Below are 27688 nucleotides of genomic sequence, written 5' to 3' on the forward strand. Positions count from 1 at the left end.
TTGCTTCCTCCCTCTTCTCTTTCAGTAAATCCAGTTCCTCTTGTGTTAGGCATCTTTTTATACATACATTTTTGAACTCCTCTTTTTCCATAAGGATCTTTGCATTTTTTAGTATCTCCTCCACGGTGTTTACACTCTGAAAGGTTACCTTTAGAGGTCTTGACTTGCTTCTCTCGTTTTCCCTAACCTTTTGTGTTCCTCTATGTCTTTACTACAGATTTTCTCTAATACATTTTTCAATATGCTCATTACAGTTGCCATCTCCATTTTGTCTCTTAAGATCTTGTTTTTTACTTATTCCTCTTCTATACCAGTGATTACTATAAAATTGTTGATATCTACTGAATCTCTGACTAACTTAGGATTGTTTTGGATTATTCTTTTCACTTCCTTTTTAATGTTTTTTTCTTCCACCCTTGTTTCTAAGTCTTTCTTTACTTTCACCATTTCAGCATAAGTGGTTTCCACATCATTTTTCTTGCTTTGCACAGCTTCATTCACCTGTGTTATCTTCTCAATATCACTGCTATGGTCTATCAGACTGCTTACTTGCCTAATTGTCTCTGTATCATTTTTGAACTCTTCCATAATACTCTCGTGGTTGACTACTGTACTTGCCATTTCACTAATTTTTCTCCTAAGTGAACCCAATTCTACTGTCAGCTCATCTATGATTGTGTCTTTCTTGTTGACTTCCATTTCTAATTTTTCTATTTCTTCCTTTTGCAAGTGCATCTGTTTCTTAATTTAATCAATCTCATTTTGAAAAGCAATCTCTAGTCTATGTACTCGTTCCACCAGTTTATTGTGAGTCTCCATTTCAACCAGTTTTTGGTAGAAATCATCGTCCTCCTTTCTACCTTTATCTCTTTTCTTTTCCAATTTTTTTTTTATTTTTTTATTTTTATTAGAACACCATTTAGTCTAACCTGGTACAGAGCTTGACTCATATAAAGATACTAATTTAGGTAATGCCACTGGCCAAGTTGGCCGTGTATGGAGCGGTGGCGGCGTGCGTCTGGTCTCCTCAGTGCCTCGTGTGTGTGTGTGTGTGTGTGTGTGTGTGTGTGTTCTTACCTTCATACCTAATTGTATCTTTACAGAAATTAGTCAAACTCGTACTGTCCAGTGTCTTAAACCATTTTCATCATACAGCTCGTTAAATTTATGAATTGTTTTGGCACACACTATTTCATTTGGTAGTGCATTCCACTGATCAATTGCCCTGTTTGGTAAACTGTATGTCCGTACGTCTATATCACCTCTTATTTTATGAGCTTTTTGCTGTGTCCTCTTGCTGATGCTTCCCCATAGGTTATCTCCTTCCCTGATATGCATTTATATACAGCAGCATAATCAAGTCTCCTCTTTTCCTTCTCTCCTGTAGTGTTGGCAGATTCAGTTTTTCTAGTCTTTCTTCATAGCTTAGATCCCTTAAGCTTGGTACCCATTCTGTAGCGGCCCTCTGAACGGTTTCAGTCTTATCTTTGTGTTTTTTTGGGATGAGGATTCCAGACTTGTGATGCATACTCCAGGGTTGGTCTGATGAAAGATGTTATTATCTTTCTCAGCATGTCTTCCTTTATGTATGCGAATGCTATTCTCATATTTGCAAGCAGTGTATATATGTTCCATACCTTTTCACTGACATGGTCAGCCGGAGATAGTCTGTTAATGATAATCACACCTAGGTCCTTCTCTCTTTCTTATATGTGTAGGGTTTTACTTCCTAATTTATAATGTCAATCTGTTTTTTTCCCACTTTTACCGAACTTGATTATACTGTCCACACTGAATTTCATTTGCCATGTATTACTCCATTCATGAAGTTTATTTAATTCTTCTTCTAGCTCTTTACAATAGTCTGTGTTAGTAATTCTCCTTCGTATTTTTGCATCATCAGCAAACATACTTAGATTGCTTTCATTTCCAGTGTTACTATTTATGTCATTTATATACACTAAAAACATAATTGGTGCCAGCACTGGGCCCGGTGGAACTCCACTAGTCACTTCCCTCCATGATGAGTAATTGCCCCATAGTACTGTTCTCGTTTCCCTTTATCTGAGAAAATCTTAACTCCAACAGTGCCATTTGCCTTGGGTTCCTCACAGATGGTACAGATTTCATAAAAGTCTTTGGTGCGGTACTCTGCCAAATGCTTTCTTGAAATCTAGATAATTACTGGCGAACCACCCTTCTCTTTTCTGTAACGTTTCTGCAACTCTGTCATAGTAGCTTAACAGATTAGTAACATATGATTTACCCTTTCTGAAACCAGATTGCCTTTCTGTTATCATATTGTGTTCTTCTAGATGATTTACCCAAATTTTTCTTATCGGTTTTTCCAGTATCTTACAACACTGGTTAGTGATACTGGTCGGTAGTTGAGTGAATTTTGTCGATTCCCTTTCTTCAATAAGGGAACAATGCTTGCATTTTTCCAAATATCAAGTAGCTTAAGTTGACTCAAGGATTCCTTGAATATTAAAGATAATGGTCCACTTAGCTCCTTTGCACATTCATGTAGCACCCAACATGAAATTTCGTCAGGACCATTTGCTTTTCCTGTGTCTGCTTTACTTAACTCCTCCTGTATTTCTTTTTCTGATATTTGTATATCTGGTAATATATTTGGGCATGCATGTTCAAACATCTTTCTCTTGTGTATAGGTGATCCCTTCATCCGTAATGGATTGTATTTTAGCTTTATTTTACTTTTGCTTCGGATGCAGCTGTAAAATAGCATCGGTTGATCACTACTTTTGTTTATGATGTCTTCTTCAAACTGTTTTTGGTCTTCTCTCCTTATTCTTGTATATTCGTTTCTTACCTGTCTGTAGTTGTTATATGCCCTCTCACTATTGTGTCTTCTGTATCTATTCCACAACAAGTCTCTTCTTTCTTTTGATATTTAACATTCTTTATTAAACGATTTCTTTATTTTCATTTCTGTTTCTTTGTGCTGAGGGATGTAATTTTGGACTCCTCTTTCATGAAGTTCACAGAATTTTCTATATATAACATTTAAATCGTGTCCTCTAAGCTCTTTTTCCCAATCTGTTTCTAAGAAGTATTTCTCTGGGTCAAGATAGTTGCCCTTTTTGTAGTTAAGGAGGTTTTTGTAACTTTTTATTACTGTTAACTATCATACACAATCCTGAAGCTGCAATTTAATACAGCATGATCGCTTTTGCCGAATGGAGGATGATACATAATATTGTCAATATCATTTTCTTGCCTAGTAAATAAAAGACCTAGAACTTATGGTATACCAAGTCCTCTTTTTGTGGTGCTTTTTTTTTACATGCCGCATTAGGAAAAACTCCAGCACAAGGTCCAGGAGCTTTTGGTCCCAACAGCTTTCCTGGCTTTTTATATCTAAAGTATTCCAATTTATATTTGTATTGAAATCTCCAGTTAGTATAATTCTTTCAGATTTCTCCTCCATTCTATGTAGTAACGCTCTTAAACTTTAAAAATGTACTCTCTGCCAGGTTTTCATATTTGCCTTTTTCCCAAGTGTTTGATTTGGGTGGCATGTATAAATATGCCACAATTACTTTCCCTTCAGATGTATTAATCTCTACTGCAATCAGTTCTGCTTGTGAGGATATATCTAGTTCTATTTTTTTTGACTTGCAGATTTTTCTTTGTTAATATTATAATTTCTCCTCCTTTTTTTTAAGTTCCTATCTCTTCTCCATATATTGTATTCCTCTAGGTTTAGGGTATCGTTTGATATCCTTGGTGTTAATTTTGTTTCAGTTAGGCAAATAATATGTGGTTCCTTTTCTTTGATATAATCATTCATCTCCAATAGTTTATATACCATTTCATCTACATTAGAGTACATCAACTTAATCATCTTGTTTACATACTTGTCATGACTTGGGTCTACTACCTTCCTCCTTTTTATTCCCTACTGTTTATGTACCACTTTCGTAACTGCAATCCAATTACTTTGTAAAAAAAAAAAAAAAAAAAAGTGTTCTTCTCTTCCTCTGATCTTCCCTCATTCTTTGTTTTTGCCTCCTCCCTCTTCTCTTTTAGTAATCCTAGTTCCTCTTGAGTTAGGCATCTTTTTATTCATACATTTTTGAATTCCTCTTTTTCCATAAGTTTGTTACATTTTTTAGTATCTCCTCCATAGTGTATACACTCTGGAAGGTTACTTTCAGTGGCCTTGACTTATTTCTCTCATATTTTCCTAGCCTTTTGTGTTCCTCTATGTCTATACTACAGATTTCCTCTGATACTTCCTTCAATATGCTCATCACATTTGCCATCTCCTTTTTGTCTCGAAATCTTTTTTTTATTTCTTCCTTCTCTATACCTGTGATTACTATTGATTTGTTGATCTCTGCTGAATCTTTGACCTTTTTTGGATTGTTTTGGATTATTTTTTCACTTCCTTTTTAATGCTCTTTTCTTCGACTCTTGTTTCTAAGTCTTTCTGCACTTTCACCATTTCAGCACACGTGGTTTCCACATCATTTTTGTAGCTTTGCATTCTTCGTTCACCTAGGTTACCTTCTCCTCACTATTACTGCTATGATCTGTCAGAGTGCTAGCCTGCCTTATTGTCACTGTGTCATTTTTGAACTCTTCCATAATACTCTCGTGGTTGACAACCTTGCTTGCCATTTCACTACTCTTCCTTCTAAGTGAACCCACCTCAACTGACAGCTCATCTATTGTTGTGTCTTTCTTGTTAACCTCCTTTACTAATTTTTCATTCTCCTTCTGCATGTGCAGTTGCTTCTTAATTTAATCCATTTCAGTCTGAATGCCTTCTCTAATCTGTTTACCCGTACTACCAGCTTACTGAATGTCTCCATTTCCACCAGTTCCTGGTAGAAATCATCATCCTGCTTTCTATCTTTATCCCTTTTCTTAACTCCTTCCAAACTTGCTTTACTAAAGATGGTGGTCATCTTGTGGTACTAAGAGAAAAATTCTACTTACAGTTTTGCATTCCTGTACGCCACAAACAAAACAGCTGATTTAGCTTCCTTGGCGCATTCCTGCACTACTTTGTTGTATTCTGTTATTTGAACAACATTTTTACTTAAACTTCCTCTTTTATATCAGAACACCATTTAGTTTAACATAGTACAGAGCTTAACACATATGAAGACACTATTTAGGTATGGCCATTCGTGGCCGAGATTGGCCAAGCGGAGGGCGATATGTGTTACGTCCTGCCTCTCTCTCTCCCTCTCTCGTGTGTGTGTGTGTGTGTGTGTGTGTGTGTGTGTGTGTGTTCTTAACGAATTGTTCTTACCTAATTGTATCTTTACAGGAATGAGTCAAGCTCCTACAGGGCCGTACTTAGATATTTGGGGGCCCGGGGGGCTAGGTTCTTTGTGGGGCCCCCCTCCTGGGGGGCCCCACAAAGAACCTAGCTCCCCATAATTCTCAAAACTTATCTAATATCTCCGCCGGGATTGTCGGGATGATAAATATATATGTTTTTAAATATTAATAAAAAAGTTTATATATATTTAAGAGGAGCGTGTGGAGTCACATGGATAGACAGGCTGACGAATGAGGATATAAAGGAGCGTTGTGGTGTGGATGTGGATGTGATAGGAAGCGTTATGAGGAACATACTGAGGTGGTTTGGCCATATGGAGAGGATGGAGGGTGAAAGACTGACGAAGAGAGTGTATATGAGTGAGGTGGAGGGGGGAAGAGGGAGGGGGAGGCCGAGGATGAGATGGAGGGATGGGGTGGAGAGGTATATGAGAGAGGGGGGTGTGAGTTGGGAGCAGGGCAGTGAAATGGCAGGGGACAGGGCGACTTGGAGGCGATTTGTTTGTGGCCACCCCAAACGGGATTGAGGCGTCTGGCAATAGATAGATAGATAGAACTTTCTTCATTGCTTCCACAATTTCTATCCTACTGATTTCTTCCTGTCTTCTCACCTCCCTCCTTCTCCCAGCCATTCCCCACCCACTTCCATCCTCTATGTTCAACAATTCCTTAAAGTGTTCTCTCCATCTGCTCACTTTTTCTCCCTTCTCCACTAGTAATCTACCATTTTTGTCTTTCACTCCCCTGCTAACTTCACTTCCACCCTGTCTTACTCTCTGCACCTCTTTCCAGAACATTTTCTTACAGTCCCTCCACTTAACACTCAAATTCCTTCCAAATTCCTCATCCACTCTCTTCTTACTCTCTCTTACTAATCTTTTCACCTCTCTCTTTCTACATATAACTCTCTCTTCCGCCTCTCAATTTCTTCCACGCCCCTATTTCTCATCCATTCATTGTATGCTTTCTTCTTTTGTGCCACAGCCTGTCTCACCTCTTCAGTCCACCACGCTGTTTCTTGCAACCCCCTCCGTCTTCTCTTCCTTCCACACACCACATCACATGCTGCACATATTTCTTCTGTAAATATCCTACACACACCTTCCAAATCTCCCATCTGCTCCAGTTCATATTTGCCCAATCGTTCCTCCACTTCTCTCTTATACTCTGCCTTTTTCTCATCCTCTTATAACCTTTCCACTCTCCTTGCAACTACTCCTTCCTCTCGTCTTTCCCTTCTTCTATTCCTCCATCTTACTTGAATTCTAATTCTGGCCACCACCAAGTAGTGGTCAGAAAGTCCACTCCCCCAACCTCTATGAGCTCTTGCATCCATTACACATGGACCATGGTGTGGCATGAAAATGAAAAGTCAAGAGTAAGAGCAGTGGAGATGGGACTGCTGAGGAATGTATGTGGAATACAAACGGTGGATAGGATACGAAATAATGTGATTCGTGAAAGATGCGGAGTGAGGAAGTCGGTGGACACCAGAATTGAAGAAAGTGTACTGAGATGGTATGGTCATGTGGGGAGAATGGATAACAACAGTGGTGAAGAATGTATATCTGAGCGAATTCGAAGGAGGGAGGAGGCGAGGTAGGCCAAGGAGAAAGTGGGGAGACATGGTGGGTGAATGTGTGAGGAAGAGAGGTTTGGAAGTCGGTGAGGCTAAGGAACTGACAGGAGATCGAGCTGGCTGGATGAATTTTGTGAGGAGATGTGCATGATCAGGGATTTTTGGCACCCCTTTCTAACGTGGCAGCGTCTGGATTGACTCTGTTGGATACGATATGTGAAGTTACAGAACATGGTGAATGTTTTTGGTGTATCTGATAGAGCCAGGATTCCTGGGGCTTGAATGATGAGTGAATGGAGGCGTGGTCATGGATTGGGTAATTTTGGGCTGTCTGGACATTGCTACTCCTCACCCTGTCCTTGGGTGGGAAAGGAGGTCCATATGATGATATATATTATACATATATATATATATATATATATATATATATATATATATATATATATATATATATATATATATATATATATATATATATATATATATATATATATATATATATATATGACATAAAAGGCCAGTAATGTAAAACAACTCAACAGCCACCAGTATCTCTACTTACCATTTTGAATGCACTGTAGTTTTGCGATTGGAGACCTTACAAGTGGCACAGGACTGGTGCTGTGACTGGTAACCCCTGATGTGACACAGGACTGCTGTGACTGGTAACCCCTGATGTGACACAGGACTGCTGTGACTGGTAACCTCTGATGTGACACAGGACTGCTGTGACTGGTAACCTCTGGTGTGACACAGGACTGCTGTGACTGGTAACCCCTGATGTGACACAGGACTGCTGTGACTGGTAACCCCTGATGTGACACAGGACTGCTGTGACTGGTAACCCCTGATGTGACACAGGACTGCTGTGACTCGTAACCTCTGGTGTGACACAGGACTGCTGTTGTGACTGGTAACCTCTGGTGTGGCACAGATAATAATTACACAGGATTAACATGATCGTTGAAAATTAAAAACACCATGGCCTGTAAACAATGTGGTCCTAATTTTACATATAGGTGATACTGTAACACACACACACACACACACACACACACACACACACACGTTATAAATGAGTGACGAGGGCAAGAGCAAGAGGAAGATGAAAGAGAATGAGAGATGACAAGTGACCCATGCTAATCTGCCAGAGGGAGTTGACTTTGTTGTCTTGGGCTGGGCAAGAGATGGTAATCCGCTTATTGTCCCTTGTCAAGTGAACCCACTTCGTTCCCAGGTTGGCTCTTGGACCACGTGGAGCCGCATCTACCCGGCTGGCGTGGGAGAATAGCAAAATCCAAGTGGACTCGATTCTCCTCCTAGTAAATCCTGACCGTGCTTCAAAAAGCTGAACAATCGACAGACAAGCACAGCTTCTGATCCTGGCTGAGTGGAGGTCATCTCGTGCCCTGCTTGCCCGTGTTTGCAAGGGTCGCATCGTGGGTGTCACCTGACTTTTATAATGGGCAGATGTGAGATCATCTAGCACTTGTCTCCTGCATCACCAGCAAGTTGGTCCTCTGTGTGACAACCCCTTCCCACCTGGTTACTCTCACTCATACATTCTATCTTTTAATCTTGAGCAGTGATCTCCAACATTCTTCAAGTGTAAACGTAAATTGTATTTTATTTTAAAGTTTATGTAGCCAAGAGCAGGAGTTAGCTTAGCGTGATTCTTCGAGCTTGCACAGTTGGTAGCCTATCATTACTGGTTCTTTAAGCTAGAATAATATTAAGGTCTTTTATATTCAATCGTCACCCTTTGTATAAATCATGGTTTGAGTGTTTGCCGGCAAGCCAGTTCCCCCTTGAATCTGGTGACTCTGCTGACTCAAGCAATAGACGAGTTTCCGGTCAAAATTTGTTATAAGCAAGATACTTGCATACGTAAAAAATATGCAGAAAATCACCATGTCAACCATTTTTTCCAAAAAGATTGTGCAGATACATGAAAAAATAATAGATAAAGTAGCTGAAAAATCACGTGGCTCTGAAACGGCCTCTGGTAATGGTGTCACTACTCACACTAGGGTAGCATAGTCGACTTTGTTTACGTTTTGCCTACATACACTGTGCTTATTTCTGACCTCCAAGAAAGCCCAGTGACAAATGGAATAATTGCTAGTGTTTCGTTTCAATGTGTAAGTGCACAGACAAAAGCACACCAGGGAAATTATTCCTCTGGTACCGGCCAAAGAGAATAAACGAAAGCAATGATGGCTAGCTGCTCGTCCGAAGTTCTCAGTGCTGGAATGCAGCCTATACTGTTGTGGAAATATTATTTTCTTCACCATATAGGTTCATACACACCTAATTATCTGACATTCGGTCAAAAAACTGTGCTTAATTTAATTATTAATAGAATATTAGGATTCAGAGCGAGAATGTGCTAAGGTTAGCGAGTATTTCTACTTTAGATCGCCAACACGCCTTGACAGACTTCTGTTTAGCACAAATAATGATTTTAAGTGCAAATAAACGTATTTATGTTATTTTTTTTTTTATGCGAGGAAGAAGGAACCAAAGGCCATGAGCCCGCAATAACAGTTCCCTGCAAGAGAAAAACAAAATACAAGAGAGAACCAAACTCAAGATCCGATCATTTCGAGATGCCTGGACACACTGCGTTTGAAAGACTGGAGATCATAGGAAGCAGGAAATACAGACAAAGTGAGACAGTTCCAGAGTTGACATGTTGCATAAATGAAGGACTGGGAGTAACGGTTAACTCTTGCATTAGAGAGTTGGACAGAAAAGGGATGAGAGTTTGCTGCTAGATGGGTGCTACGTGCCTGTCGTAGAGGTTGAGGAATGCATGCAGACAGTTCAGAGGAGCAGTGACCATTAAAGTAGCGATAGAAAAGAGATAAAGATGCAACAGTGAGGCGAAGAGACAGAGGTTGATGGGAGTCAGTAAGAGGAGGAGAGTTAATGAGATGAAAAGCCTTTGACTCCACCCTATTGAGAAGAGCTGTATGTGGGGAGCCTCCCCACACATAAGAGTAGTACTCCACACAGGGGTGGATAAAACCCCTGTATAGAGTCAACAATTGTGCAGGGGTAAAGAAAGAATGGAGTCGGCTTAGCACACCTAATCTCTTGGATGCAGATTTTACAAGAGATGTAATATGATCTTTCCAAGATCATAAATGGAACCCCAAGCATGTTCAAGGATGATGCAGGATTAAGCTGAATATTATTAAACATTAGTGGGTATACCTGTGGAAGATTTTGTCAGGTTGATAGGTGTAAGAACTGAGTCTCAGATGCATTAAAAACAACCAGATTATTTTTACCCCAGTCAGAGATATGAGCCAATTCAGACATTAGGTGTGCCACAGCCTCATCCCTTGTTTGTTGAAGTAACTGCTGAGATGGGCATTGCAGGAACCGAATGGAAAGGTGAAAGGTCGAGTCACCAGCGTATGAGTGGATAGGGTTAGATGAACAGCTTAGAAGGTCATTGATGAATAAAAGGAAGAAAGCTGGTGATAGGACAGAGCCATGAGGAACACTACTGTTGATAGATCTAGAAGAACGACGGCCGTCTACAACAGCAGCTACAGAACGATCAGAAACGAAGCTAGCGATGAAGGCGCAGATAGAAGGATAGAAACCTTTGAGATGTCAAGTGCAATTGCAAAGCTTTTGTCAAAGTCCCGAAAGGAGGATGATCAGGAGTCTGAAAGGTAGGTGAGAAGATAGCCAGTGGAGCGTCCCTGACGGAACCCGTATTGACGAACAGAATGAAGGTTGTGATAGGAAAGATACCTTAAAATTTTTTTTATTAATAACTGACTTGAAAGCGTTTGAAATATTTGACGTTTAAGCAATTGGACGATAGTCTGAGGGTTGGGAATGGTCACCCTTCTTTGGGACTGGCTGAATGAGAGCAAACTTCCAGCAAGAAGGAGAGGTACAAGTTGACAGACAAAGGCGAAAGAGTTTGCGTAGGCAGAGTGTAAGCACAGAAGCACAGTTCTTGAGTCTTGAGAACAACAGGAGGGACGCCATCAGGCCCATATGCCTTGTTAGTACTGAGGCCAGTGATGGCAGAAAATACACCAGCTGAAGAAATTTTAATGTCAGGCATGAGGAAGTCAGAGGGGGGGAAGTGTTTAATATTTATACAAAGTAGAAGTCTGCCAAGGCAAGTTGTTGCGCTAAAGGAGACACACTTGCGCTAACTTTAGCATGTTTCTGCTCTGAATCTGGACTTTGAATGAACAGTAAAACTAAACACAAAAATCTTACCGGATTTCAGATAATTAGGTGTGTATGAACCTATATGGTGATAAAATCTATAACACTTACCAATTAAAATTGCCGATTCGGTGTTGATTTGTTAAATGACCGCCGAGTCGGTATTTCTTCGCACCCTCCTGAAGGTACTTTACTGTCAAGTTCAGTCACTCACTGAAACTGTTCTTTCAGAAAACTGCTAGTGAAGAGGTCAAATATTAAACATTCATAAGCATAATACCAATATAAATTCATACAGCTGATACTGGACGCCATATATTAAACACTTTCCGCCTCATGAGGTACAAACTCCGCTCAGGAATGGTGTAGCTGTAAGACACTTCTAGTCCACTTCATTACAATTTACATACCTAACAGGTACCACCCATTTACACAACGAATAGTATTCCTTCACAACGTACATGAAGGGGGTAGTTTGGATCTATGGTTGCCATATAGGTGCAACTAATATCGCTGTTACTGGTAAAGCCTTGAGCGATGGATTGGAGCGTCGTCTGTGGTGTGAATACTGACAGCATCGCCAATATGGCGGCTGCTTCCCTCTAGCCGCAAAGGATTAAAGTTATCAATTCTTGATCAGTGCAACTGATAAATTAAATTAAAAAATATATATATCGTAAGCTTTTAAGTACATGGTAGAGTGCACTTGTCATGTTTACCTAGAACCAGAAACACGCCTGTTCCTGTAGAACTGTAACGTGTCCACATTGTAATATGTTTCCCTCAATCAAAATCTACTTCACTCTTGTTGTATTGTGTTGTAAATATCCCTGTTGTAAATGATTGTAAATTAAACTAAGGAGTTTTGATTTAGTTTCTCTCTTCCTACCTCTGCATGTACGAGCAGTTAATGGGGATTTTGGAGGGGTTTCAGATATCGTAGATATATATATATATATATATATATATATATATATATTATATACCCCATTGTTAGGTGGGGTATCTCATATTGAGATACTTTTATCATGTATTTCAATGTGGACCGTTTAACAGCTTTAGGTTTCCCCCCAAACCCAGTCCGAAACCCACCCAGATGAACCCAGAAACAGGTTTAAAGGCAATCTAAATGGCCTAACAGCTGTCAAGGAAGGGAATCTAAGCCTAACACCTGTAAATAAGTCACTAAAACCAACAAATCAAATCTGAATATCATCATATATAAGTCAGGAAAAAATCAAGCTTAGTAAACTGTACCCCAAAATGACAATGTTCACCCTGCCTATGGCTAAACACATTAATCAAAGTCTAAACACAGTTTATAAATCAACCTATACACACAATTTTAGTCTAAAATATCATCAAACTCGGTAAGAAAAATCAAAACCCATTGTTAAACCAGGGTTTTGCTATCATTAGGCAGAGTATGGTGCAATTTCTACCCCCATCATCAACCTGCCCAGTCCCGACCGATTTTCCACCACTGACCCCCCCCCCCCACCAATCCTAACAGATTTTGGATTTTTTTTTTTTTTTTACTGAAACCTCCGCTCTTGGTGAGAAACATCGAAAATTCATAATCACTCATCTGAGGTTTAAAATTCCGGATACAGGTAAGAGTACCCCTTACCTTACTGTGTTTTCTATGGCAGGCTCCAGAGAAAACGAGTTCTATGGGAGGGATAACTATTCCACACAACTCATAAACGGTATTTTTATTTATTTATTTGGTACAAATTTATATGTAGTACAAGAATATAATGGTTTTCACACAGTAATACAGGTGCTATAAGCACTGTTTCACTCACCAAACACATCAACATACCTTTTTTGGTGACATTACCTGATCATCATTTCTGACTGTTTCTACCTCTAATGCTATGTAAACTTTGTCCTCCACATTGTCATCAATTGGGGAATCATTCTGGCCTTGAATTTTGTACCATGGCACGACATGTCTTTACTGGCCAGGTCACTGGTAACAGGTGAATTGCTGAAACAATGCCGTGCCGGGGGGGGGGGAGGTCATGCGGGGTATGGCATTGTCCTTGCCTGGCATCTGGTACAGGAAGGTTTCCCATGTATACATACTAAAAATCAGGGACGAAATTTGAAAAATGTACAAATGATGGACCTTGCAATTCCGGTGAGTTTATATATGTCAACAGGTGTCACAGTGACAAATCGTTCAGATGTATATACACGTCAACGGGAGTCGGCAGGTTAAGCAGGGATGTCGCATCTAGGGGTATCGCATATCGAGGTATCACTGTATATATGTAATATATATAATACATTATAACACACACACACACACATATATATATATATTCTGTTCTTTTATAACTTCTATAATATCATTGACTTTAGTCTGCTTTCTCACCCAAGTTGATCTTTTCCTGTCTCTTAAAGATATTCCCAACATTGACTTTTCCATTGCTCTCTGAGAACGGATTAATTTATTTTCCATTGATTTTGTCAGTTTCCAGGTTTCACAACCATACGTCATAGTTGGAATTATTCGTTATACACACTTCGTTTCATACAAACTGGCAAGCTACTTTTCATTATGTCTCTATGTTTACCGAAAGCTCTCCATCCAATTGTAATCCGTCTTTCTATTTTGCTATCATGATCTAACGTTAATTTTAGTATTTGTCCCAAGTAGTTGTACTCCTCAACTTCTTCAAGAATTTCATCGCTTATTCTGATGACGCTCTTTGTTGTTTCTGGATTAAACATTACTTTAGTTTTACTTCGGTTCATCTTCAGTCCTACTTTCAGACTTTTTCTGTTCAGGTCATTTAACATTTCTTGCAATGGCTCCGCTGTTTCTGAGATTAGGACAATGTCATCTGCAAATCTTTAATGATTTAGCTTTTCTTCATCAATGTTCACTCCTTTGTTTACCCAGTCTAGCTTTCTGAAAATACATTCTAGCCATGCTGTAAATAATTTTGGTGAAATTGTATCTCCCTGATGCATGCCCTTCTCAATCTTAATTTTTGCTGAGTCCTTATGTAATTTAGCTGTGGCAGTTCCCTCTTTATATATGTTTTTGAGCAGGTTTACAATGTTTTCATTCACTCCTTGCTCTTGCAATGAATTTATAATTGCTATGTGCTCCACTGAGTCAAAAGACTTTTCGTAATCAACAAAACCTAAGCACAGTGGTTTATTATATTCTATAGTTTTCTCAATTACCTGGTTCAGTGTATGTAGATGATCAATGGTCGAATACCCGCTTTGGAATCCTGCCTGTTCATGAGGTTGGTTTTCCTCCAAAATTGTTGTTATTCTGTTCGCAAGGACTTTAGTGAAGAGTTTGTAAATGACTGATAATAAGCTAATGAGTCGATAGTTACTAAGATCTTTTGAGTCACCTTTTTTGTAGGGTAAAATAACTATTGCATTACACCATGTTTTGGGAATTTTCTTCTGTTTTATATAGTGGGTAAATAAGAGAGCAAGCCTCTACTCCGGCATCCAACAGTAAATCTGTTACTATTCCATCTTCTCCCGGAGCCTTCCCTCTTTTCATATTTTTAAGACAAATATTTACTTCGTCTGGTGTTACCTCAGGTATTTCACTTGTGTCAGCTGAAAAGTTAGCTATTGGTACTACTGTCTTTGATGCATACAGTTCTTTGTAAAATTCTTCAGCTCCCTTCACCATCTTATCTCTGTATTTAATGATTTCACCGTTATTTTTTCTTTCTGTGATGTCATTTGTTGCTTTCCTAGTGCCATTTTACTTCGGACCTGTTTCAGACTTTTTCCATTTTTGATGGTTTCTTTGATCTGATCCATGTTTCTGTTTCTTTTTTCTTCCTTTTGTCTTTTGTTGATAAGCTTATTTAATTCTGCTCGTTCTATTTCGTCTTTCTTTGTCTTTACTTTCATTTCCTTTCGTTTTTTCATAACCTCGAATGTCTTTTCTGAATACTTCTTGGCTTTGGTTGTATTAGGTTTTCCTACTACCTCTATTGATTCTCTTAGCACTTTTGTTAGTCTGTCATTCAGCTCATCAGTGTCACATTTAGCATTACTTAGAGCCTGAAATCTGTTCCTTATTTCCAACTGAAAGGCTGCTTTGTTTTCGTTTACTAATATTGGGCATATCTTTTTATTTTTAATCATCTTTTTTCTTTCATTTCTGAAATTGAATCTGGCTGTGAAACCCACCATTCTATGATCACTACCTATGTTTACTTTGTCGATACTGTGACATTTGTGATCGTGTTATTCTTATCTGCTATAATGAAGTCGATTTCATTTTTTGTTTCTCCATTTGGGCTTCTCCAGGTCCACTTTCTTCCTGTTCTTTTGTGGAAGAATGTGTTCATTATTCTCATGCTAAACATTTCAGCAAAATTTACTAGCATTTCTCCTCTTTCATTCCTTTCTCCCACTCCAAATTTTCCCATACATGCTTCTCCATTTTTCGACTTCCAACTTTTGCATCGAAGTCCCTCATGAGTATACAGTAGTATATGTTGTCTTTTCTTCTTCCATAATCTGGGAGATGTCATCATAGAATATTTCTATTTCTTCATCTGGGCTTTGAGAAGTTGGTGCATATACTTGTCTGACTTTCATGGTATATTTTTTGCATAGTCTAATGACAACAAATGCTGCTCTGTCAGATACACCGTTGATTTTTACAATGTTGTCTGCAAGATTTTTGTTAATTAGAATTCCTACACCACTAACTCTTTCATATTCCTCTGTAGTAAAATAGGTGTTTGCTGTCTACGAGCTGAATTACTTTTTCTTCTTTTCTGTGGATCTCACTCAAACCTACAATATCCCAACTAATGTTTTCCAGTTCAGTCATCAGGTTATCAAGTTTGTAATTTTCTGTGAGGCTTCTTACATTGTATGCATAGATCTTCATCGATTTCAGTTTGTTTAACATCCAAGAGTCTAATTTTCCAACAAAGTGCCTACTCACTTTCGGTGGCACACTGCCCGTAAGCACAGGAGGCAGTGCGGTTGGACCTTTAGTAGACGATGACTGAACAGGAACGCCCGTCAAATAATTTGCAATAGAACTCATGTTTTGTTGGGAGGATTGTTGCAAATAATCTCACCTCCCTGCCACATAGTTTCTGGTGAGATGTAATTTTTGTGCCACCTTATTCGTTATATACGGTGGAGCCCTATGCATCTATAGGGGGTCTTGTGGTCCGCGCCGTCTAAGACGGTACCTCATATATCTACAAGGCCTTCCCCTATCCGCCACCCGGGGACGTGCCAGGTAGGATCCCACCGCTACCTGGCACGTACCCGAGTGACGGACTGGAGAAGGCCTTGCAGATATATGAGGTACTGTCTTAGATGGCCCGAACCATTGGACCCACTATACATATATAGCGCTCCACTAAATATTCTGAACAAGGTGGCACTAAAGTTACATCTCACCCAAAACTATGTGGCAAGGAGATGAGATTATTTGCCACAATCCTCCCAACCAAACATTATTGTGTTGCAAATGATCTGACGGGCGTTCCTATTGGATCATTGTCAATTCAAGGTCCAACCACATTGCTTCCTGTGCTTACAGACAGTGTGCCACCGAAAGTGAGTAGGCACTGCTCAACAGATTGGAGACAGCGACATTAACAAACTGAAACCCATGAAGATTTATATGTAAAATGTAAGAAGCCTCACAGAAGATTACAAACTTGATAACTTAGTGACTGGATTAGAAAACATTAGTTGCGATAATGTAGGTTTGAGTCATTTCCACAGAAAAGAAGAAAAAGTAATTCATGTCCAAGACAGCAACCACCTATTTTACTACAGATGAAGGCAAAATTAAAGAGCTAGTGGTGTAGGATTTCTGATTAATGTAAATCTTGCAGACATTATTAAATTCTGCAGTGTATGCGATGGAGTAGCATGGATTGTAATCAGACTGTGCAAATAATACACCCTGAAGGTAACACAAGTATATGCACCGACTTCTCAAAGCTCAGACGAAGAAATAGAAACATTCTATGATGACATATCCCAGATTATGGAAGAAGAGAAGACCACATACCCAGTGCTTATGGAAGACCTAAAGGCACAAGTTGGGAAATCGAAAAATGGAGAAGCATGTATAGCAAAATTTGAAGTGGGAGATAGGAAAGGAGAAATGGTGGTAGATTTTGCTGAGATGTATAACGCGAAAATAACACATTCCTTCACAAAAGAACAGGGAGAAAACGGACCTGGAGAAGTCCAAATGGAGAAAGAATGAAAATGACTTCATTAGGGCAATTAAGAATAGCACGATCATAAATAGCACGGTTATCAACAAAGTACATATAGGAAATGACCATAGACTGGGAGGCTGCACACCCAGATTCAATTTCAGAAGTGAAAGATTATAAAAATGAAAAGATATCCCCAATAAAGTACCTGTAAGCAAAACAAAGCAGCCCCTTCAGTTAGATATAATACTGTAGAATTCAGGGTCTAATTTATGCTGCCTGTGACACTGATGAGTTGAATGACAGATTGACAAAAGTGCTAAGAGAATCTCTGGAGGTAATAGGGAAAGCCAATACAACCAAAGCCAACGTGTATTCAAAAAAGACACTCGAGCTCATGAAAAGAAATGAAATGAAAGTAAAAACAAAGAAAGACGAAACGGAACAAGTAATTAAATAAGCTTATCAACAAGAGACAGAGAAGAAAAATGAAAGAGGAACATCGAGGAGATCAAAGAAACTATCAAAAAAGTATTAAGTCTGAAACAGGTCCGAAGTAAAATGCCGCTAGGAAAACGACATAATATATCACTGGAAGGCAAAAACGGTGAAGTCATACATGCAGTGATAAAACAGTGAAGGGAGTTGAAGAATTTTACAAAGAACTGCATACATCAAAGACAACGGTACCAACAGCTAACTTTTCAGTTGACAAGTGAAATACCTGAGGTAACAGCAGACGAAGTAAACATTTCTCCTAAAAATATGAAAAGAGGGAAGGCCCCAGACAGAGACGGAATAGTAGCAAATTTACTGTCTGATACAGAAATAAAAGTACAAAACAGGCTCACCCACTTATTTACACAGTGTATTAATAAAAAAAAAAAAAAGTCCCCAAACATGGTGCATTGCAACAGTTATTTTACTTTATAAAAAGGGCGACTTAAAAGTCAGTTCTTTACAAACTCTTCACTAAAGTCCTTACGAACAGAATAACAACAAATCTGGGAGAAAACCAACCCCATGAACAGGCAGGATTCTGAAGAGGTATTCGACTAATGATCATCTACACAATAAATCAGCTAACTGAGAAAACTACAGAATATAATGAAAGAAAAACATTCGGGAACCGAACGCTGATCGCCCGCCAGAATATGCCGTTGGCTAAGTTCAAGATTTAGGCCACATCTTGATACCCTGAAGGTTTCATGTTGGTAGCTCAAGCCGTTCATGAAATATAATGGTGTTAAAGGCGGGTGTTAAAATCTAGTTGACCTTTGGCAGCCATTTTGGTGACCTTGACTCCGAGTGCTCATTTTCGCGGCCTAGATTTTGGCCATATCTTTATACCCTGAAGGTTTCATGTTGATGGCTGAAGCCCTTCATGAGATATAATGGGAAAACACACACACACACACACACACACACACACACTGGCAGGCAAATACATTATCGCTCCGCCTTCTAAAGGCGGGCCATAACAAACCACTGTGCTTAAGTTTTGTTGATTACGAAAAAGCTTTCGATTCAGTGGAGCACATAGTAGTTATGGATTCATTCCGAGAACAAGGAGTAAATGAGAACACTAAGACTACGGAACTGCTACAGTTAAATTACTTAGAGACTGAAAAATTTAAGACTGAGAAGGGCGTGCATCAGGAAGGTACAATTTCACCAATATTATTTACAACAGGCCAAGAAAGTATTTCCATTAAGCTATACTGGGAACAAAAAAAAAAAAAAAGTAAACATAAATGGAGAAATACTAAACCATTCAAGATTTGCAGGTGACACTGTCCTCATCTCAGAAACATCAGAGACATTTCAAGTAATGTTAAATTATCTGAATAAAGTCTCAAAGCAGGGCTAAAGATGAAAAACTAAGGTAATGTTTGTCACGAGTCGGCGCGTCCTAATTTGAATAAACTCGTGACATTAAACTTTGGTGGGAAACCGCGAATTCCAGTGGAATCCCAGTATTTATCGCTCAGTTTATCCGTCCCCGTATTTACTCAATCGGGAATGTTTTCAGGACATTTTTCACTGTTTCATAAGTGATCGTCTTTGTGCGCGACATTAGCGCCTCCTCTGAGTGATGTGTTATGGGCGTTTCGCTCATTCTAGCCGTTACCAAGAGCGGCTCGACACTCGCCTCTCTCTCACGATTTGAACTCAGGATTGAAACGCCGTAAGACCAGGTCGTTCCTCCAAGGGTTCCTGAAGTCTTCACCCAGTGTGAGCCGGCGAGAGGATCAGCGAGTGTGGCAGTGCCCTTCCTCAGTAACGACGCCCAGTCCAATCCGCTTACCCCACTTTTCCGACCAGTATTTCTTTTCGTTTTTCATAGGTTTAAGAGTTTAGCTTTTGAGTAGGCGAGTGAGTGTGATCTTATTTTGAATTCATTTTGAAACATGTAACGTAAATTTATTTCATTGTAATCAATAAATTTAACAGCTCTTTTTCTTGAGTTTAATGTAATGTAAACTCGTGTTTTATTTCTCCATGAGCTTATTCTAGCTGCAGCTCCTAGTTTGCATAAACAAAGCGCATTATTCACAACTGGTACTTAGGCCAGTCCCTTTTATTAACTTAAATCCGTTGTGCCATCTAGGAGTTAATTGCACCAGCAAGAACCTGTTTATCATTAATAGCATTAGATATTGATTGTCAGGGGTGGAGTCACTTTCTCCAGAGGCTAACAGTACTAACAAACAGCATTTGTGAGGAATTAGTCTCTGCTGTGTACTGTTCAGAAAGTTTACAAATTCTCGTCCTTAGAGAATCGGCGAAGTAAGCCGGCATAAAGTAATCATTGCTTGATTTTCACAAGACAATTCATTGTCCTGTTCTCAAGTATTATTGAATATTATTCTTTAATATGTATACTCACAAAAACCCTGTGACAATGTTTAATACAAATACATCAAAGAGCGTCATCGGAATAAACGAAGAAATTCTCGAAAAAATCAAGGGGTTCAATAACTTGGGGCAAATACTAAAACTAACGAAAGACCATGATATCTCTCTGTTGCCAGACGCCTTAATACCGTAAGGGGTGGTCACAAACAAATCGCCTCCATGTCACCCTGTCCCCTGCCATTTCATTGCCCTGCCCCCAGCTCACACCCCCTCTCTCAGATACCTCTCCACTCCATCCTTCCATCTCATCCTTGGCCTCCCCCTCCCTCTTCCCCCCTCCACCTCACTCACATACACTCTCCTAGTCAGTCCCTCACTCTCCGTCCTCTCCACATGGCCAAACCACCTTAATGTGTTTCTCCTAACATCCACATCCACACCACAACGCTCCTTCAATTCCTCATTTGTAAGTCTGTCTCTCCATGCAACTACACAGGCTCCTCTCAGATAACTAATTTCCACTTGTGTCCCTCCAACAAGGTCCAAGCTTCACTTTCATACTGTCATGTAGTAGCTTTTTTACTTCCAAGCTCACTTCCCTGTTTCTTATCACTGCTTTCAAGGAACCACCAACCTTTCTTCCCTGTTGTACCTTTCAAGCACTTCACCCCCTAAACTTCCATCCTCACTCATCACACTACCCAGGTACTTAAACGTACTCACATCCAACTCATCCAACTTCATTGTACATTCAATGACTTCACTTCTCTCAAAGACCATCACTTTACTCTTCCCTACATTCACCTTTAGATTCCGTTTCTTACACACTCTCCCAAACTCATCCACCAAGCCTTGCAGCTCCCCTTCGTCTTCACTTAACAACTTAGTATCATCTGCAAACAACAGTACAGGTAGTTTCCAAACACTGTCCTCTCTCACCAGGACCGCTCCAACATCCACTCCTACCTTGTATGTCTGTTATAACCCCAGCCATATACAGACTGAACAACCATACAGACATGTCCAACCTTCAAAAAGAAGACCATGAGAGCGAAATATAAAGACGCATTACAACTGGATGGAAAGTTTTCGGTAAACAGAGACATCATAAAAAGTAGCTTGTCAATATGTGTGAAACAAAAAGTAAATGACGAACGTACAATTCGCGCTATGATGTACGGTTGTGATACTCGGAAAACGAAAAAAATCAATGGAAAATCAACTCAAATCCGTTCTCAAAGGGCAATGGAAAATTCAATGATGGGAATATCTTTAACAGACAGGAAAATATCCTCTTGGGTGAGAGGGCAGACTAAAGTCAAAGACATTATAGAAGTTAGAATCGAGCTGAAATGGAGGTGGACAGGTCATGTAGCAATAATAAAGGATAACCAATGGAGCAAGAGGCTGACTGACTGGACTCCAAAAGATCGTAAACATAGCAGATAAAGGCTAGATAGGAGGTGGAGAGACAAAGAGAGAGGAGTTTGCAGGCAAAATGTGGCAAAGATTGGCTAAGTCAAGGAATTTGTGGAGAAGTTTGGAGGAAGCCTTCAGAGGCGGACGTGCATTGGCTGCTGCTGTTGCTGCTGCTGATAATGATGGATGATGATGGATGGTGGATGAATGATGGATGACTGATGATCAATGACTGATGATGGGGGATGACTGATGGCTGATGATGACAAATGGCTGATGATTGTTGATGATGGATGATTGGTGATGATGACTGATGATGGAGGATTACTGATGACTAATATTGAATGACTGATGGTAATTGATGATGGCTGATGGATGATTGATGATAACTGATGATGGATGATTGATGATGACTGAGGATCAATAATGATTGATGATGATAACGATTGATGACTGATGACTGTTGATGACTGATGAATGAAGATGACTGATGATTGATGACTGATGATGAATGGTGATGACTGATGATGACCGATGATGTTTGATGATTTATGATTGATGATTGATGAATGATGATTTATGACTGATGATGACTGATGAATGATGACTGATGTTCGATGATTATTGATGACTGAGGATGACTGATGATTGATGACGGCTGATGATTGATGACTGATGATGACTGATGGTGAGTGATGATTGATGATTGTTGATTGATGATTGACGCTCGATGATTATTGATGACTGATGATGATTAATAATCACTGATGATGACTGATGATGAAAGATGATTGATGCTGACTGATGATGACTGATGACGATCAATGATGATTAATGACTGATGATGATTGATAATGAGTGATGACTGATGATGCTTTGTGATGACTGATGATGATTAATGATTGATGATGCCTGGTGCTGACTGATGATGACTGATGATTACTGATGATTGATGATGATCGATGACTGACGATGATTGAAGATCGATTATTATTTCTGACTGATGATTGATGATGCTTGATGATGACCGATGATGAATAATGACTGATGATGACTGATGATTGATAATTGATGATGACTAAAGATGACTGATGACTGATGACTGATGATGATTCATGATTGATGATGATTCATGAGTGATGATGAGTCATGACTACTGATGATTGATGATTCATGATGATGGCTGATGATTGACGGTGATTCATGACTGACAATGTTTTATGATGACTGATGAAGGTTGATGATGATTCATGATGATTGGTGACTGATGATTGCTGATTGATGATTAAAGTGAATGATGATTGATGATGAGTGACAACTGATTAATGATGATGAATGATCATTAATGATTGATACTGCCTGATGACTGATGATGACTGATTGTGACTGATGATGACTAATGATTAATGATGATTTATGATTGATGATTAATGACTGACGATTGATGACGATTGGTGACTGATGATGACTGATGAATGATGATGTTGATTATTAATGACTGATGATGCCTGCTAATTGATGAGTGACGGTTGATGATTGATGACTGAAAATTGATGACTGATAATTGATGATGACTGATGGTGAATGATGACTGATGACAACTGATCACGACTGATGGTTGATGAACTGATGATGACTGATGATTACTAATGATTGGAAATTGATAATGATGATGATCACCATCATCATGTTCATGGTTATATATATATATATATATATATATATATATATATATATATATACACTTAGCAACTTAAACTATCTTGTTCTCACGGTCACAACCGGTGCCTGATGATCAGCTTTGAGCAGAGAGGTGCTTAGGCTACACTTTCACTCTGGCACCATCGATTACTTCACCACATCGTACACCTTAATTTGCAGGGGAGGTATACATTCGAGCCAAAGTGGCACATTTTCCTCCCGAGACTAATTTTCCCCTTCTGCTTTTGTCATTACCAACACATCTCTCACCTTTATTGTTTCCCTTTCTCTTCTTTGTTCCTAACCTTGTCATGTTTCGCTTCTTATCACGCTCGTCCTCTTTCACCTGAACCTCTTAAATAATTCACCCTGCCTCCCACATTCTACTATTATGCTCCTGCAATAGCGGATATTATTATTTACTGGGCGTGTACGTGCCGGAACATAACCATAGTGTATGTGAACAAGGTGAATATACTTTGATCCGATTTCACCCAAACTTGGCGGCTGGGTCTTTTTTTTTTTTTTTTTTTTTTTTTTTTTTCTTGAACACTCGGTTAAAAATCTAGGCCACAGGGACGGGTTCATGGTAAGGCGAGAGTAAAGGATTCAGATTTTGAAAACAAGTCAATTCAATGTCAGAGCCACAGAGAATGGTCGTAGGTGAAGGTTATCCCTCAGGTTGTTTAACTGGAAGAGACGAAATGGTCAGCAAAAACAACTGTACTAAATTACTACAGGTAAAATGTATTTTTAAAATTTATTAAGAACGTAATATCTACTGAGAGAAAAGACTGACGAATAATTACCCTAACGGCAAGCGAACAGCATTTTCCTAATGTAGCTACACATTTCACTCCTCTGTCTGATCTCAAATGCAAATCGTAACAGACAGGCTATTGTTTTTTCCCCAATGTCTATGACCTCCAGTCTTTGAACTCTATTTGTCTCGACTGTGTAGGCATCTGGAAATGATCGGACCTTGATTTCTGCTTTCGTTTCTTTAGCTTTCTTCAAAATGCAGAAGTTCTGTAGTTTATTGCCTTGGCTTCCCCAGGGACCTGCCGCCCTTGAACACTCCAGCAAACTTTAATGGACTACACTGACGACTTACTTTAAGGTTCTGTTTAATTATGTATAAATTTTAATAATGTAGCTTTTATTTATTACCATCAATACGCTCACTGCAAGTTGTTATAGATCATCGTAGACCAGCACTCAAAATATATTGCCGTTATTTACTGCCCCACAACTTACAGCTGGTTACGTTAGTTTTTTTTTTTTTTTTTTTTTTTTTTTTACGACTCTGGGCATAGGCTTCACAGCCTGCTATCAAGGCCCAGCAGTCCTCCTACATACCATACACCTCTACATGTCACCACTTCGGCGCTAACACCCACCGTCCATATTGAATACATGCTAGGGCTGTCTCATACAGGACTGGTGTATTGGTATTAGCGGGGGTATTTTTACGACATGTCGGCGGGTCTTCTGGTAGATCAGTAAAGCCTGATTTAACGAAATTCAAATCCTTAAACTGTTCCCTGCCCCAACCGGGATTTGAACCTGGGTCCGTTAGGACCGCACGCCACCTCTCTATCGGTTGAATCAGTAAATTGCATACTTTATGCTCTGTGTATAACTTTTACATAAAAGCCATGTGTACGTTTGTCAACTGATTAACTTGAGGCCACAAGCTTCAGTTAAACTGCAGGAAATATTCATGTACTGTAACTATCACACTCGTTATCACCTTATCAATCACATTTTGCATCAGGCAGCTGAGGACATGTGACATTCAGAGTCACATCTCCCTCACTTATCTCGGTTCGTGCTCTGTCTCTCTCGCCAAATTTTCCCCCTTTAACTTTCTCAAGCTTCTCTGCTTATTCTCACATGTCCTTCCTTTCTGTTCTGTAGTCCTTATGTAAGCCGTCCCTGCCATATTTCTTAGTTTTCTTGGTTTCTGTGTATTACATCCTTACCACACACCAACCGTCGCTGTAATCAACGAAGCCTGAAAAATGTCACTTCACACACAATTATTGACACATTTTGTTTACTAAGAACAGATACCCTCATAGATATTATTCTTTCTCAACTTTGATAAAATAATACTTGCGGGACAATAGCAGTGAATGCAGGATCAACGTACTATCACGCCTGCTGGCTTATGTAAACTGATTTCATTAGTGTTGCCAGGTGAAGTTCCAGGGTTGCCAGATCTAAACTCGGCCGCACTATCAAACGCCTCAATTTTCATTACCAATTTGACTTTTCATTACCAAATTCTTAAAGAAGACGTATATTCTTCGCTACTTATATATGTGCCGGTAAATGGAAATAATCACTAACCTTTTAATTAACAGTATGTTGATTATTTTCACGCTATGTAGGCTTGCAGATTAATCAGAGAGCAGACAACCCACCGTCCGCATCCTCCGTATCTTCATACTTGTGAAAAATCTGTTTGGTAATAAATCGTGCTGATTCATTACCAAACGGATTTTTAATTACCAAATTGACAGAGATTTGGTAATGAAAAACTCAAAATGGCAACCCAGAGGTGAACTCCGCCAATTTTCCCTAGATGCTTTTTTGAAATGTCCCTTTTTGCCATAAAATTTCCTTAGATTTTGCTACTACGTATTTAAACGCCCAAAATTATTGACTGCTCAATAATTTGCAAAATGTGTGGTTACAAAATACTTTTGCGTTTTAAATACTAATCACAGCAAGTGCAGTACAAAACTTACAGCCTAATGATCCGAGTCTTCAGTTCTGGGGACGGATGTACTCACGACTCTCATTAAGGTCACCACAACGATACCACGCCCCCACACCACCCCCACATCCACACCCCCACCAAGATACCACACCCCCACACCCTCACCACGATACCACACCCCCACACCTCCATCACGATACCACACTCCCACACCCCACCACGATACCACACCCCCACCACGATACCACACACACATCCACACCCCCACCACGATACCACACTCCCACACCCCCACCACGATACCACATCCCCAGATACCACACCCACATCCACGCCCACACCAAGATACCACACCCCCACATCCCCACCAAGATACCACACCCCCACCACGATACCACACCCACACCAAGATACCACACCCACACCACGATACCACCCACACCCCCACAACGATACCACCCCCACCAAGATACCACACCCCCAAGATACCACACACCCACACCAAGATACCACACACCCACCAAGATACCACACACACACTAAGATACCAAACACCCACCAAGATACCACACACCCACACACACACTAAGATACCAAACACCCACCAAGATACCACACACCCACACACACACACTAAGATACCAAACACCCACCAAGATACCACACACCCACACACACACTAAGATACCAAACACCTACCAAGATACCACACACCCACACACACACCAAGATACCACACATCCACACCCCCACCACAATACCACACACCCACACCATCTGAGGCCTTTTACAATCATACCTCCGTCGTAAAATATGCCTTCTTGCATTCTTGAATACATACATCAATACCCTATTGACACATGTCACCACCACCACCACCACAAATACCACTGCTACCACCAATACCACTACCACCACCAATACCACTACCACCACCACCACCACTATTACCACCACGAACAATATCATTGCTACCACCAGTGCCACTACCACCACCACCACTATCACCACCACCAAAAATATCACTGCTACACCAATACCATTGCCACCACTAATACTACTACCACCACCAATATGACTACCACAACCACAACTACTGTACCAATGTCACCACCAATACCACTACCATAACCACCACCACCACCACTAGCATCACCACCACCGAGTGCAGTGAACAAGCACAGGAGAAACGAATCTCAGCGCCTCAAGGTCACACCTCCCTCACTCCCTTGTTCCATCCCTCCACTCTCCCTTCCCTGCCTGCCTAACTGTCTATCTCCTTGCTTGCCTGTCTCCCTGCCTATTTGCCAGCCTAACTGCCTGTCCACTTTCTTGTCTGCATGCCTGCCTAAGTGCCTGAGTGCCTTCCTCCTGCCTGCCTCCCTGTTTGCCTGCAATGCCTGTTTTCCTGCCTGGATTCTATCTTGCTTGCCGTTCTACTTATTCTCTCTCTCTCTCTCTCTCTCTCTCTCTCTCTCTCTCAATAATTCCACACCACACCCTTACCCATGACTATCTATGTACCTATTACATTTAGACTTAAGCAACAAAATAACGGGCACAGCAGTGTTGCCAAATGGAAATCACTGATATCCGCTAAATTTGCATCGAGTGGTGAAAACCCGTCAAACTGGGTGGACTAAGCAAAACCTCCCTAGTTAAGATTGAAAAATATATATA

The 27688-nt window shown here is 40.0% G+C and overlaps 1 protein-coding gene across 1 annotated transcript in view; it reads right to left on the minus strand.

Moving 5' to 3' along the window:
* LOC145393985 (uncharacterized) overlaps positions 1-27688 on the minus strand; it is a 113832-nt gene that overhangs the window by 82310 nt on the left and 3834 nt on the right. Inside the window, exon 2 of the mRNA XM_080267958.1 lies at positions 7501-7818. Coding sequence (XP_080124084.1) covers positions 7501-7818 — 318 coding nt within the window. The remainder of the gene's footprint in view (positions 1-7500; positions 7819-27688) is intronic.

Source organism: Coenobita brevimanus, chromosome 3 (assembly GCF_032717465.1).
Source record: "Coenobita brevimanus isolate Jiangsu-jjx chromosome 3, ASM3271746v2, whole genome shotgun sequence".
In the NCBI taxonomy this organism is placed as follows: domain Eukaryota; kingdom Metazoa; phylum Arthropoda; class Malacostraca; order Decapoda; family Coenobitidae; genus Coenobita; species Coenobita brevimanus.